This window comes from Muntiacus reevesi, chromosome X (genome assembly GCF_963930625.1).
Source record: "Muntiacus reevesi chromosome X, mMunRee1.1, whole genome shotgun sequence".
NCBI lineage: Eukaryota > Metazoa > Chordata > Mammalia > Artiodactyla > Cervidae > Muntiacus > Muntiacus reevesi.
In genome coordinates, this window is record NC_089271.1 from 147662691 (window position 1) to 147678844 (window position 16154).

General features: G+C 44.2%; 1 protein-coding gene across 1 annotated transcript in view; it reads left to right on the forward strand.

Moving 5' to 3' along the window:
* LOC136154762 (PAX-interacting protein 1-like) overlaps nucleotides 1-16154 on the forward strand; it is an 85757-nt gene that overhangs the window by 58940 nt on the left and 10663 nt on the right. The window contains 7 exon segments of the mRNA XM_065916918.1: nucleotides 11416-11482; nucleotides 11955-12014; nucleotides 12016-12313; nucleotides 12316-12375; nucleotides 12851-12945; nucleotides 14838-14933; nucleotides 15707-15844. Coding sequence (XP_065772990.1) covers nucleotides 11416-11482; nucleotides 11955-12014; nucleotides 12016-12313; nucleotides 12316-12375; nucleotides 12851-12945; nucleotides 14838-14933; nucleotides 15707-15844 — 814 coding nt within the window.

The following is a 16154-nucleotide window of genomic DNA, read 5'->3' on the forward strand; positions in this document are numbered from 1 at the left end:
GGGGGTTGAATTTTGTCAAAGGCTTTCTCTGCATCTATTGAGATCATTATATGGTTTCTATCTTTCAATTTGTTAATGTGGTGTATCACATTGATTGATTTCCAAATATTGAAGAATCCTTGCATCCCTGGCATAAAGTCCACTTGGTCATGATGCATGATCTTTTTAATATTTTGTTGGATTCTGTTTGCTAGGATTTTGTTGAGGATTTTTGCGTCTATGTTCATCAGTGATATTCGCCTGTTGTTCTCATTTTTTTGTGGCATCTTTGTCTGGCTTTGATATTAAGGTGATGGTGGCCTCATAGAATGAGTTTGACAGTTTACCTTCCTCTGAAATTTTCTGGAAGAGTTTGAGTAGGATAGGTGTTAGCTCTTCCCTAAATTTTTGGTAGAATTCACCTGTGAAGCCATCTGGTCCCGGGCATTTGTTTGTTGGAAGATTTTTTGTTTCCAGTTTTGATTTCCATGCTTCTGATAGGTTTGTGAAGATTTTCTGTTTCTATTTCAGTTTTTGGAAGGTTATACTTTTAAAAGAATTTGTCCATTTCTTCCAAGTTAATCCATTTTATTGCCATAGAGGTGCTGATTGTGGTCTCTTATGATCCTTTATATTTCTGTGTTGTCTGATGTGATTTCTCCATTCTCATTTCTAATTTTGTTGATTTTATTCTTCTCCTTTTTTCTTGATGAGTCTGGCTAAAGTTTTGTCTGTTTTATGTATCTTCTCAAAGAACCAGCTTTTCGTTTTGTTGATTTTTGCTATAGTCTCCTCTGTTTCTTTTTCACTTATTTCTTCCCTAATTTTTATGATTTCTTTCCTTCTACTAACCCTGGAGTTTCTTTACTTTTTCTAGTTGCTTTAGGTGTAAAGTTAGGTTATTTATTTGATTTTTCTCTTGTTTCTTGAGGTAAGCTTGTACTGCTATGACCCATCCCCTTTGCACTGCTTTTACTGAATCCCATAGGTTTTGGGTTGTCGTGTTTTCATTTGTTTATATGCATATTTTGATTTCTTCTGTGATTTGTTGGTTATTCTGAAGCATATTGTTTAGCCTCCAAATGTTTGTATTTTTAATAGTTTTTTCTCCTGGAGTTGACATCTACTCTTTCCACATTGTGATCAGAAAAGATGCTTGAAATAATTTCAATTTTTTTAAATTTACCAAGGCTACATTTATGGCCCAGGATGTGATCTGTCCTGGAGAATGTTCCATGTACATTTGAGAAAAAGGTGAAATTCATTTTTTGAGGGGTGAAATGTCCTATAGATATCAATTAGCTCTAGCTAGTCCATTGCCGAAGAATTGTTGCTTTTGAGTTGTGGTGTTGGAGAAGACTCTTGAGAGTCCCTTGGACTGCAAGGAGATCCAGCCAGTCCATCCTAAAGGAGATCAGTCCTGAGTGTTCATTGGATGGACTGATGCTGGAGCTGAAAGTCCAATACTTTGGCCACCTCATGGAAAGAGTTGACTCATTGGAAAAGACGCTGATGCTGGGAGGGATTGGGGGCAGGAGGAGGAGGGGACGACAGAGGATGGCTGGATGGCATCACCGACTCGATGGACATGAGTTTGGGTAAACTCCGGGAGTTGGTGATGGACAGGGAGGCCTGGTGTGCTGCGATTCATGGGGTCGCAAAGAGTCGGACCCGACTGAGCGACTGAACTGAACTGAGTCCATTGTATCATTTAATGTTTGTGTGTCCTTGCTAATTTTCTGTTTGGTTGATCTAGCCATAGGTGTGAGTGGGGTATTAAAGTCTCCCACTATTGTTGTGTTGCTGTTAATTTCCCCTTTCATACTTGTTAGCCTTTGCCTTACATATTGCTGTGCTCCTATGTTGGGTGCATATAGATTCATGATTGTTGTATCTTCTTCTTGGATTGATGCTTTGATCTTTATGTAGTGTTCTTCTTTGTCTCTTTTCACGGCCTTTATTTCAAAGTCTATTTTATCTGATACGAGTATTGCTACTCCTGCTTTCTTTTGGTCTCCATTTGCATGAAATGACTTTTTCTAGCCCTTCACTTTCAGTCTGTATGTGTCCCTTGGTTTGACGTGGGTCTCTTGTAGACAGCATATATAGGGGTCTTGATTTTGTATCCATTCAGCCAGTCATTGTCTTTTGGTGGGGCATTCAACCCATTTACATTTAAGGTCGTTATTGATATGTAATATCCCGTTGCCATTTACTTTGTTGTTTTGGGTTCGAGATTATACACCTTTTCTGTGTTTCCTGTCTAGAGAAGATCTTTTGGCATTTGCTGAAGAGCTGGTTTGGTGGTGCTGAATTCTCTCAGCTTTTGCTTGTCTGTAAAGGTTTGATTTCTCCTTCATATTTCAATGAGATCCTTGCTGGGTATAATAATCTGGGTTGTAGGTTTTTCTCTTTCATCACTTTAAGTATGTCCTGTCATTCCCTTCTGGCCTGAAGAGTTTCCATTGAAAAACCAGTTGTTATCCTTATGGGGATCCCCTTGTGTGTTATTTGTTGCTTTTCCCTTGCTGCTTTTAATATGTGCTCATTGTGTTTGCTCTTCATTACTTTCATTAGTATGTGTCTTGGGGTGTTTCAGCTTGGGCTTTTCCTGTTTGGGACTCCCTAGATTTCTTGGACTTGGGTGGCTATTTCCTTCCCCATTTTAGGGAAGTTTTCAACTTTTATCTCCTCAAGTATCTTCTCAGACCCTTTCTTTTTGTCTTCTTTTCCTGGGACTCCTATGATTCGAATGTTGAGGCATTTAAACACTGTCCCAGAGGTCTCTGAGCTTGTCCTCATGTCTTCTAATTATTTTTTTCTTTTTTCCTATATGCTTCATTTATTTACACCATTCTATCTTTTTTTTTTTTATTATTTTATTAGTTGGAGGCCAATTACTTCACAACATTTCAGTGGGTTTTGTCATACATTGACACGAATCAGCCATAGAGTTACACGTATTCCCCATCCCGATCCCCCCTCCCACCTCCCTCTCCACCCGACCCCTCTGGGTCCTCCCAGTGCACCAGGCCCGAGCACTCGTCTCATGCATCTCACCTGGGCTAGCGATCTGTTTCACCATAGATAATATACATGCTGTTCTTTTGAAACATCCCACCCTCACCTTCTCCCACAGAGTCCAAAAGTCTGTTCTGTACTTCTGTGTCTCTTTTTCTGTTTTGCATATAGGGTTATCATTACCATCTTTCTAAATTCCATATATATGTGTTAGTATGCTGTTATGTTCTTTATCTTTCTGGCTTACTTCACTCTGTATTTACACCATTCTATCTTCCACCTCACTTATCCTATCCTCTGCTTCAGTTATTCCACTGTTGGCTCTGTCCAGATGCTTTTAATCTCAGTTATTGCATTATTCATTATATATTGACTCTTTTTTATTTCTTCTAGGTCCTTGTTAAACATTTATTGCATCTTCTCAATCCTTGTCTCTAGTCTATTTATCTGTAACTCCATTTTGTTTTCAAGATTTTGGATCGTCTACTATCATTATTCTGAATTCTTTTTCAGGTAGACTCCCTATCTCCTCCTCTTTTTTTGTTTTGTTTTGTTTTTTGTTTTGGTGGGCATCTATCATGTTCCTTTACCTGCTGACTATTTCTCTGCCTTTTCATTTTATTTAGATTGCTGTGTTTGAGGTGGCCTTTCTGTATGCTGGAAGTTTGTGGTTCCTCTTTATTGTGGAGGTTGCTCCCTGTGGGTGGGGTTGGACGAGTGGCTTGTCAAGGTTTCCTGTTTAGGGAAACTTGCGTCTGTGTTCTGGTGGGTGGAGCTGGGTGTCTTCTCTCTGGATTGCAACGAAGTGTCCAGTAGTGACTTTGGAGTGTCTTGTGGGTGTGGTGTGACTTTGGGCCGCCTGTATTTTCATGTTCAGGGCTGTGTTCCTGCATTGCTGGAGAATCAGCACGGTATGTCCTTCTCTGGAACTTGCTGGCTGTTGGGTGGAGCTTGGTTTCCATGTAGGTATGGAGGCTTTTGGATGAGCTCTTGTCACTTCATGTTCCCTGGAGTCAGGAGTTCTCTGATGTTCTCAGGTTTGGGATTTTAGCCTCCTGCCTCTGGCTTTCAGTTGTATTCCTACAGTAGCCTCAAGACTTCTCCATCCATACAGCACAGATGATAAAACATCTAGGTTAATGGTGGAAAGAGGTTCACAGAGTTACATGGAGAAGAAAAGAGGGAGGAGGAAGATAGAGGTGACGTGGGGGAGAAAGTGAGAGCACAAAGGGGAGAGAGTGATCAAACCAGTAATCACACCCCTAAGTAAAAATGGGTATTGAAGATTAGATTCTTAAAGGCACAAAATTGATAACAAGTACCACAAAGCAAAGATAAAAATTTTAGAGTAGAGGTTAGACTCTCAAAAATACGGTATTAAAAATACAAAACAAAATGAATCACAGAAATGATAAAAAAAATATGTATGAGATTTGCTTTACAAACAGGTTCTTTTTTTGCTAGGTAATAACAGGTTATAAAATGAAAATTAGAGGAGTAATAAAGAACTTAAAAATAAAAAAATAAACGTTAAAAAATAATAATAGTAAAAATATATCTAGGAATTTGTCTGGAGCTCTCGAGGGCAGTGCGGGGTCAGTTCAGTTTCAGAAAGTTCCTTGTTCTAGCTTATACTTCTTCTCAAGGTCCATAGGCCCCTTCCAATTCTTAGTCAATGCTAACTACAGGGTTTTAATCTGTTGTACCTGTCATTTCCAGAGTGGTTCCCTTTTCTTTGTTTATTTTGGCCTCCTCTGTTTGCAGGTCTCTTCAGTGTCTAATTTCCAACTTGACACAAGGGGGCGAAGGTGGTCACTTATTTAGGCTCGCTTGTTGTGTTGTGGGGAGGGAGTTCAGTTCAGTTCATTTCAGTCATTCAGTCATGTCCGACTCTTTGCAACCCCATGGACTTCAGCACACCAAGTCCTCCCTGTCCATCACCAACTCCCAGAGTTTACTCCAATTCATGTCCATTGAGTCTGTGATACCATCCAACCATCTTATCTTCTGGCGTCCCCTTCTCCTCCCACCTCCAGTCTTTCCCAGCATCAGGGTCTTTTCAAATGAGTCAGCTCTTCACATCAGGTGGCCAAGTACTGGCGTTTCAGCTTCAAAATCAGTCCTTCCAATGAATGTTCAGGACTGATTTCCTTTAGGATGGACTGGTTGGATCTCCTTGCAGTCCAAGGGACTCTCAAGAGTCTTCTCCAACACCACAGTTCAAAAGCATAAATCATTCAGCGCTCAGCTTTCTTTATAGTCCAACTCTCACATCCACACCTGACCTCTGGAAAAACTATAGACTTGACTAGACGGACCTTTGTTGGCAAAGTAAATTCTCTGCTTTTTTTTTTTTTTTTTTATTAGTTGGGGGCTAATTACTTCACAAATTTTCAGTGGGTTTTGTCATACATTGATACGAATCAGCCATAGCGTTACAAGTATTCCCCATCCCGAACCCCCCTCCCACCTCCCTCTCCACCCGATTCCTCTGGGTCTTCCCAGTGCACCAGGCCCGAGCACTTGTCTCATGCATCCCACCTAGGCTGGTGATCTGTTTCACCATAGATAATATACATGCTGTTCTTTCGAAACATCCCACCCTCACCTTCTCCCACAGAGTTCAAATGTCTGTTCTGTACATCTGTGTCTCTTTTTCTGTTTTGCATATAGAGTTATCGTTACCATCTTTCTAACTTCCATATATATGTGTTAGTATGCTGTAGTGTTCTTTATCTTTCTGGCTTACTTCACTCTGTATAATGGGCTCCAGTTTCATCCATCTCATTAGAACTGATTCAAATGAATTCTTTTTTAACGGCTGAGTAATATTCCATGGTGTATATGTACCACAGCTTCCTTATCCATTCATCTGCTGATGGGCATCTAGGTTGCTTCCATGTCCTGGCTATTATAAACAGTGCTGAGATGAACATTGGGGTGCACGTGTCTCTTTCAGATCTGGTTTCCTCGGTGTGTATGCCCAGGAGTGGGATTGCTGGGTCTGGGTTGGTCATAACATTCCTTCAACGGAGTAAGAGTCTTTTAATTTCATGGCTGCAATCACCATCTGCAGTGATTTTGGAGCCCCCCAAAATAAAGTCAGCCATTGTTTCCACTGTTTCCGCATCTGTTTGCCATGAAGTGATGGGACCGGATGCCATGATCTTAGTTTTCTGAATGTTGAGCTTTAAGACAACTTTTTTACTCTCCTCTTTCACTTTCATCAAGAGGCTCTTTAATTCTTCTTCACTTTCTGTCATAGGGGTGGTGGCATCTGCATATCTGAGGTTATTGATATTTCTCCTGGCAATCTTGATTCTAATTTGTGCTTCTTCCAGCCCAGCGTTTCTCATGATGTACTCTGCATATAAGTTAAATAAGCAGGGTGACAATATACAGCCTTGATGTACTCCTTTTCCTGTTTGGAACCAGTCTTTGGTTCCATGTCCAGTTCTAACTGTTGCTTCCTGATCTGCATACAGCTTTCTCAGGAGTCAGGTCAGGTGGTCTGGTATTCCCATGTCTTTCAGAATTTTCCATAATTTATTATGATCCACACAGTCAAAGGCTTTGACATGCTCAATGAAGCAGAAATAGATGTTTTTCTGGAACTCTCTTGCTTTATCAATGATCCAGAATATGGTGGCCATTTCATCTCTGCTTCCTCTGCCATTTCTAAAACCAACTTGAACCTCTGGATGTTCACGGTTCATGTATTGTTGAAGGCTGACTTGGAGAATTTTGAGCATTACTTAACTAGCATTTGAGATGAGTGCAACTGTGTGGTAGTCTGAGCGTTCTTTGGCATTGCCTTTCTTTAGGGTTGGAATGAAAACTTATCTTTTCAGTGGTCCTGTGGCCACTGATGAGTTTTCCAAATTTGCTGGCATATTGAGTACAGCACTTTCACAGCATCATCTTTTAGGATTTGAAATAGCTCAACTGGAGTTCCATCAACTCCACTAGCTTTGTTCATACTAATGCTTCCTAAGGCCCACTGGACTTCACATTCCAGGATGTCTGGCTCTAGGTGAGTGATCACACCATCATGCTTATCTGGGTCTTAAAGATCTTTTTGTACAGTTCTGTGTATTTCTGCCACCTCTTCTTAATATCTTTTGCTTCTGTTAGATCCATGCCATTTCATCTTTTCATGAAATGTTCCATTGGTATCTCTAAATTTCTTGAAGAGATCTCTAGTCTTTCTCATTCTGTTTGCCTCTATTTCTTTGCAGTCATCACTAAGGAAGGCTTTCTTATCTCTCCTTGCTATTCTATGGAACTCTGCATCAAAATGGGTATATCTTTCCTTTTCTCCTTTGCTTTTCACTTCTCCTCTTTACACAGCTATTTGTGAGGCATACTCAGATAGCCATTTTGCTTTTTTGCATTTCGTTTTCTTGGGGGTGGTCTTGTTCTCTGTCTCCTGTACAGTGTTACGAACCTCCATCCATAGTTAATCAGGCACTGTGCCAATCAGATCTAGTTCCTTAAATCTATTTCTCACGTCCACTGTATAATCCTAAGGGATTTGATTTAGGTCATACCTGAATGGTCTAGTGGTTCTCCCCACTTTTTTTCAATTTGTCTGAATTTGGCAATATGGAGTTTATGATATGAGCCACAGTCAGCTTCCTGTCTTGATTTTGCTGACTGTATAGAGCTTCTCCATGTTTGACTGCAAAGAATATAATCAGTCTGATTTCGGTGTTGACCATCTTGTGATGTCCATGTGTAGAGTCTTCTCTTGTGTTGCTGGAAGAGGGTATTTGCTATGACCAGTGCGTTCTCTTGGCAAAACTCTGTTAGTCTTTGCCCTGCTTCATTCTGTACTCCAAGTCCAAATTTGCCTGTTGCTCCAGGTGTTTCCTGACTACCTACTTTTGCATTGCAGTCCCCTGTAATGAAAAGGACATCTTTTTTTTTTTTTTTTTTTTTTTTTTTTTTTTTTTTTTAAGGACATCTTTTTTGTGTGTTAGTTCTAGAAGGTCTTGTAGGTCTTTATAGATCCATTAAATTTCAGCTTCTTCAGCATTACTGGTTGGGGCATAGACTTGGATTACCGTGATATTGAATGGTTTGCCTTGGAAACGAGCAGAGCTCATTCTGTCATTTTTGAGACTGCATCCATGTACTTCATTTTGGACACTTTTGTTGACTATGAGGGCTACTCCATTTCTTCTAAGTGATTCTTGCCCACAGTAGTAGATATAATGGTCATCTGTGTTAAATTCACCCATTCCAGTCCATTTTAGTTCACTGATTCCTAAAATATTGACGTTCACTCTCGCCATCTCCTGTTTGACCACTTCCAATTTGCCTTGATTCATGGACCTAACACTCCACTATGTAATATTGCTCTTTACAGCCATCGGACTTTCCTTCCATCACCAGTCACATCCACAACTGGGTGTTGTTTTTCCTTTGGCTCCATTTCTTTGTTCTTTCTGGGGTTATTTCTCCAGTGATCTCCAGTAGCATATTGAGCATCTGCCAACCTGGGGAGTTCATCTTTCGGTGTTCTATCATTTTGCCTTTTCTTTCTGTTCATGGGGTTCTCAAGGCAAGAATACTGAAGTGGTTTGCCATTCCCTTCTCCAGTAGACCACATTTTGTCAGAACTCTCCGCCATGACCCATCCATCTTTGGTGGCCCTACACAGCATGGCTCATAGTTTCATTGACTTAGACAAGGCTTCGGTCCATGTGACTAGATTGGTTAGTTTTCTGTGATTGAACCCAGGTCTTCCACCTTGCAGGCAGATTCTTCCCAGCTGAGCCACCAGGGAAGCCCAGTTGTATGTTTAGTCGATATTAATACATTTTCACCATCATCCCTGAAGAAAATTCTGTGTCAGGGCAGAACCAGATTCACATGGGAATGCAGAGAGTAGGTGTGGGGACTCTGGCCAGACATGTGGGAGGAAAGCCCAAAGAATGTACCAAGCAAAGGTCTAGCGTGTTGGCTTCTGCTGTCCTCCATACCACAAGTGGAAGCTCATGAATTAACCAAACCCACCTGAGGGTCTGACATTAGGGAAGAAGGAGTATCAGTGGGTCATCTACATGGCTCTGACTCCTGCCCCCACAGGCGACACCGTGAAGACACCCTCATACACCCCACTGAGGGGACTGGTCATCGTTTCCCAGGAGCAGAAATGCTGGTGTTCAGGGATTCGCAGGCTTCACTGGATGCGGTCGTGCCAGGCTGCTCCCTGTTATGGCTGCACCCATCTCCACTCCTACCGTATGCTGCGACCTTTGGGGTTTTTCTATTCTATAACTAGCCTATTTGTATCTTTTGCTCATTTCCACAAGTCAGAATTGCAGTTATCTTCTTGATCAGTGGGTTATTGAAAATATTGGTATATTCTTGATATTAATCTGTTACGGGCTTAAAACAATATTTAACAAGTACTTCCCCCACTCCTAGCTAAGAAGAATGTTTTATTACATTTTCTAGAGTAGCTTTATCTATTCGGTAAGTCAAGGAACATTTTTTGCTGGACACTGTTCCAGGCCTCCATGGAGATTCCCATCTAGATGGGATAGACTGTCAAGAAATGAAATAATAACTACACTAGGTAGCCTACGTGAAGGTCTTGAGAACTCTGGCTGGAAGTGCAGCTGGAGGAAAGAGAGGGAGAGCTTGGAGGAGTGGTTTTCCATTTTCAACCAGAGTGAAGGAGTAATAAAGAACTTAAAAAAAAAAAAAAAGATAAGAAGAAGATATCTAGGAATTTCTCTGGAGCTGTTGAGGACAGTGTGGGGTCAGTTCAGTTTCCTTGTTCCAGCTTAAACTTACTTTCAATGTCCATAAGCCCCTTCCAATGCTTAGTCAGTGCTAACTACAGGGTTTTAATCTGTTGCACCTGTCACTTCCAGAGCGGTTCCCTCTTTGTTTATTTTGGCTTCCTCTGTTTGCAGGTCTCTTCAGTGACTAATTTCCACCTTGACACAAGGGGGCAAAGGTGGTCACTTATTTAAGCTCGTTTGTCCAGTTGTATTGTGGGGAGGGAGTTCAGTTCAGTTCATTTCAGTCATTCAGTCATGTCCAACTCTTTGAGACCCCATGGACTGCAGCTCGCCAAGGAATCCCTGTCCATCTCCAACTCCTGGGGTTGACTCAAACTCATGTCCATTGAGTCTGTGATGCCATCCAACCATCTCATCCTCTGTCGGCCCCTACTGCTCCTGCCTTCAATCTTTCCAGTATCAGGGTCTTTTCAAATGAGTCACTTATTCGCATCAGGTGGCCAAAGTATTGAAGCTTCAGTTTCAACATCAGTCCTTCCAATGAATATTCAGGACTGATTTCCTTTAGGATGGACTGGATGGATCTCCTTGCGGTCCAAGGGACCCTCAAGAGTCTTCTCTAACACCACAGTACAAAAGCAGCTATTCTTCGACGCTTAGCTTTCTTTATAGTCCAACTCGCACATCCATACATGACTACTGGAAAAATCATAGCTTTGACTTTACGGACCTTTGTCCGTAAAGGAATGTCTCTGCTTTTTAATACACTGCCTAGGTTAGTTATAGCTTTTCTTCCAAGGAGTAAGCATCTTTTAATTTCATGGCTGCAGTCACCATCTGCAGTGATTTTGGAGCCCAAGAAAATAGTCTCTCACTGCTTCTGTTGTTTCCCCATCTATTTGCCATGAAGTGATGGGATCGGTTGCCATGATCTCAGTTTTTGAATGTTGAGTTTAAAGCCAACTTTTTCACTCCCCTCTTTCACTTTCATTAAGAGGCTCTTTAGTTCTTTGCTTTCTGCCATAGGAGTGGTGTCCATCTGCATATCTCAGGTTATTGATATTTTCCCAGCAATGTTGGTTCCACCTTTTGGGTCATCCTGCCCAGCATTTCACATAATGTACTCTGCATATAAGTTAAATAAGCAGTGTGACAATTTACGGCCTTGACATACTCCTTTCCCGGTTTTGAACCAGTCCATTGTTCCATGTCCAGTTCTAACTGTTGCTTCTTGACCTGCATACAGATTTCTCAGGAGGCAGGTACAGTGGTCTGGTATTCCCATCCCTTTAAGAATTTTCCACAGTTTGTTGTGATCCACGCAGTCAGAATCTTTGGCGTAGTCAGTAAAGTAGAAGTAGATGTTTTTTCTGGAATTCTTTTGCTTTTTCTATGATCCAGTGGATGTTGGCAATTTGATGTCTGCTTCCTCTGCCTTCATCTTGAACATCTGGAAGTTCTTGGTTCGCATACTCTTGACCGTGGCCCGAGTGAGCTCCAGCCTGTGGTCTTCTGTCCAGTGTGTGTGCAGGGCCCCGCCTCACCCTGAGGACGGGGAATGGACAGCTGTGCACGGGCCTCTGACCTGGGGAAGGCTACCCGCATGCAGCGCCCTGGGGCTGGGTCTCTCCTGTCCCTTGTGTGTGTGGCGGAGCAGGGCGGCCGCAGACGGGGATGGCTGGCGGCTGCCGTCCACCGTTGCAGAGCCCTGTGCCTTCATGCAGGTAGGGTCTTGGCGTCCTCTGGACCCTTTGTTGGGAAACGGCAGCTGTGGGAGGGATTCTTGGGCAGGCTATATGACCCGGGTGAGGCGGGGCATGGCGGGGCGTTGGGCTTACAGCAGGACTGTGGGGGTCAGCGGGACAGAACAGCATACATCTCCCGCTCCAGTCCTTCTGCTCTGGAGCAAGTCAGCCACTCCAGGGTGTATATCTGCCCATGTCCATTCAGTAGCCTCTTCCATTTTATTTACTTACTCCGTTTCACGTTTTGGTGAAGAGGTCCCAAGTATATGAGTATGTTCACTTCAGTGAGCTGGCAGTGTGTATGCACATGGGGGGGCTGTGGGTGTGTCTGAAACTTCCTGCTGTTGAGAGTTAGCCCACGGCATGTAGGGTGTGCTGCTCTGCTCTCTGAGGGGCCTGTGAGTTGAGGGCAGCAGCTATTGACACGACCTTGCCTGATCTCTGCTTCCAGATCCTGCAGTCCCTCTCAGTGCCGATGAAGATGCTGGAGCAGCAGGTGAACCAAGGCCAGCCAGGGCCCCTTGAGCATGGTGCTGCTCAGCCAGGTGAAGATGGCCCTGGAGCCAGCCCCAGCCCCGCACCCCATCCTGCACCTGCAGCCCCAGCAGCTCCTGCAGTTCCAGCAGTGGCACCTGCTGCAGCAGCCCTACTCTCCACCCCCGCTGTACCCATTCCAGCCACCACAGGCCCACCTGCACCAGTTCCCCCAGCAGCCCCAGCCGCCGCTGCAGCTGCAGCTTGCCCACTTGCAGCAGCAGATGCAGTCGACGCCGACGGTACAGCCACCCGGCCAGACGGCCCAGGCCCTGAAGACCCTGCCGCCCAGGCGCAGGCTCAGCCCCTGCTGTTTGGACATGACCCTGCAGTGGAGAGTTAGTAATATGCATCTCTGTCTTTCCCTCTCCTGAAACCCTTGTACCTTCTCTGAGAGCGTTTGAGGGCAGGCTAAGGATTCATGTCAAGGTAATACTTAGAAAGTAGGAGCTATAGTTAGGAATTGTTAGGTTTCTCCGGTGGTTTGGGCCTCTGTCCCTACCCTGAAGTGAACACCAGTGTCCTTGGAATGGTGGGCTGTCTCAAGGACCACTCGGAACACTCGGCACCCAGACATAAACTCTGGTGGTTCCCAGTTTTGAATCACGTAATATTGGTGATTGAGTAGCTCCATTTGTAGCAGCTGTATTTGTAGGACCTTTTGCAGAGGTCCTCAGACTACTGGTGGAGACATCATGGGAAAGCATGACTAACTTCATAAATTCACATCAAACTCTGAACTTTTTCATGTTTTGTGCACACATTCACAGAATGGGGGTTCTAATTCATTTTCCTTGTATAATTCTGTTCTAGTCCCAGAAGAAGGCTTCTTCCTGGGATGTGTGTTTGCAATCGTGGATTATCCAGAGCAGATGTCTGACAAGCAGCTGCTGGCCACCTGGAAAAGGGTGAGGTCACTGAGATACATGTACCTGCGCACACACATACACGTGTACCTACGCCTATAACCTCTGGGTTGGCCAGGAAGCTCATTTGTTTTTACTGTAAGATGGCTCTGATAGCACTTAATTGACTTTAACTTCATGCAAAACAATTTTGTTAGATTGTTCTGTGACAGCTGTCTTATCAGTATGCATTCTCTTAAACAGTTATCAAAATTGGTGAATTTCTGTGTAGCCACTTTAATATTGAAGATGAAAGAAACAAAGGAATAATTTCGGGCATATTATGCTTAATTATTTAAAGAAGGGTAAAAGCACAATTGAAAAAAAAGAGAGAGAGAGAGAGAGCTTTGTCCAGTGTATGGAGAAGGTGCTGTGACTGATCAAACGTGCCAGAAGTGGATTGCAAAGTTTCCTGCTGGAGGTGTCTTGCTGGATGATGCCCCTCAGCTGGGTAGACCCTTTGAAGTTGATAGCGACCAAATCGAGATGTTAGCTGAGAACAGTCAACATTATACCACATGTGAGATAGCCAACATACTCAGAACATCCAAATCCAGCACTGAGAATGAATTGTACCAGCTTGGTACAATTACTTCATTACTTTGATGTTTGGGTTCCACACAAGTGAAGCGAAAAAAGCCTTCCTGACTATTTTTCCACATGCAGTTCTCTACTGAAACATAACAAAAAACGTTTTGTTTTTACAACAAATTGTGACCAGTGATGAAGCAATACTGTACAATAATGAACAGAAGAGATTTGGGGGCAAGTGAAATGAACTACCACCAACCACACCAAAGAAGGTGGTGTTGTGTATATGGAGGGAATGGAAGGGAGTCCTCTGTTGTGAGCTCCTTCTGGAAGACCAAATGATTAATTCCAACAAGTACTCCTCCTGATTAGACCATCTGAAAGCAGCCCTTGATGAAAAGCACCCGGAATTAACCAACAGAAAACTCACATTCTTCCATTTTTCGTTGATGTTTGATGACCAGGCAAAAACTGTTAGAGCTTGTCTGGAAAGTTCTGATTCATCCACCTTATTCACCAAACATGGCGCCTTGGTCTTTACAAGATTCTCTTACTGGAAAAAAAAATTTTTTTAATTGTCTGGAAGACTGTAAAAGGCACCTGGAACAGTTCTTTGCTCAGAAAGATAAAAAGTCTTGGGAAAATGGAATTATGAAGTTGCCTGGAAAATGGCAGACGGTAGTGGAACAGAACAGTGAATACGTTGTTCAGTAAAGTTCTTGGGGCAGATAAAAAGTATGTCTTTTAGTTAAAAGGAACTTTTTTGCCAACCCAAGAAGTTCTCACCCTTTTGGTAACGGTGTTCCCCTCAGTGCCACACGGCCGTGTAACCACTGCAGTTGGGATACAGGACGGTATCAAAAAATTCAGAAATTCAGAAACTGAATTTAACTTCATCTTGCTTTGCTTTCTTTTTTTCCTTTTAGAATAAAGTTTCTTAAAGGCAGTGCTTCTGGCCCCAGGGATCAGTTGGCGATGTCTGACACCTTTCTCGCTGTCCCAGCAGGGGAAGTGCTCATGGCACCTGGGGTGGGGGTCGGGGTTCATCCAGCCCCCTGAGACGTGGGACGCCCCACAGCTCAGATCAGCTGGTTTATCTAAAACGTCCACAGCGCCCTGTCTTAGAAAGAGAGCATCCCTCTCTTCCTCCAGAAGTTCAGATGAAACGGGGCTTAGAGTTCATTTTTGCTGTGTAGTGCTGGGTGGGAAAGCCCATAGATATAACTGATAGTTCATTCACACTTTGGGAAATACACTGTGTACATAATGTGGCGGGTCTCGTGAACTGCTGTCCGACTGGAGATCACAAGTCCCTCTTCCCCGGGCGTGGGAGTTGACTGACCGTGGGTCTCATGTGTGTGCAGATCATCCAGACACATGGAGGAGCCGTGGACCCCACGTTCTCGAGCCGCTGCACCCACCTGCTCTGCGAGAGTCAGGTCAGCGGGCTGTTCACACAGGTGAGGGCTCAGCTCTTCCGGGACTGGGGGGCTCTGAGAGATGCTGGGACGGTCATGCTTGGAAAGGTCTTTCTCCCACCTCTGAAGACAGGAAACCGCTTCTCACTGGTTTCCATCCACCTTTGGCGTGTGGACACCTCTGGCCCCTGGCTTCTCTGTCTGTGAGGACTGGGGAGGAAAGGCAGGTTCCCAATGAGGGGGAGGTGGACACCGTCCACCCCGGCAGGGCCACCCGAGCATGGAGTGGCGGGAGCAGGGTCGCTCGGAGCTGCTGACAGGCAGCTCCCCCTTGGGGCGGCCTGCGCTCATCCCCTCAGGGCTCACTTCTGTTCTTCTCTGATGGGTTCTTGTTCATGGACTGACTGCCGTTAGTGTGTATGTGGTACATGGCCTCTGAGAAATGCCTGGTGAAGAGCACGTAGGGGTCATCCCGAGGTTAACTTCAGGGGCAGTTACGTTTTCATAACTCGCTGTGTTCTCACGGGGCAATTTGAATTCTGATGATCGGGAGTGTCTTCTCTTTCCATGATTAAAGTCATTTCCTGGGCTGTCAGCTCTCCTCCCCGTGGTCGGCTCTTGTTCCTGTGTTTCAGGTTGTGTTCAGGTTAACCTGTGACACTGTTGTAGTTTATTAACTTAGTAAATTGAGTGCTAAGCTCCTGAAATTCCTATATTTATTGGACTTCCAGTAAAAATGACCTTGTAGTTACACAGTTCTGTATGTCACCTGCAGTAAAGCCCCCAACGACCGGCCCGTATTGTTGTGTTTGCAGGCGATAAAGGAGAGGAAGAGGTGCATCACGGCACACTGGCTGAACACGGTCCTGAAGAAGAAGAAGCTGGTGCCGCCCCATCGGGCCCTGCACTTTCCACTGGCCTTCCCGCTGGGGGACAAGCCGTGCTCCCAGCATGTAAGGCTCTCCCTGCCTCCCTGAACAGAATAAGCATCTTGTTTCCTTCTCTGTCCCCCTGGCACAGTCACAGCTTCCTGACATTTAACAGGTTCCCCCAAGTCTTTGACACTGTTTAATAAATGCCTTCGCCCTGGTGGCTCCTGCCTGCAATGCAGGAGACCCGGGTTCAATCCCTGGGTTGGGAAGATCCACTGGAGAAGGAAATGGCAACCCACTGCAGTATCCTTTTCTGGAAGATCCCATGGACAGAGGAGCCTGGAGGGCTACAGTTCATAGGGTCGCAAAGAGTCAGACATGACTGAGCGAC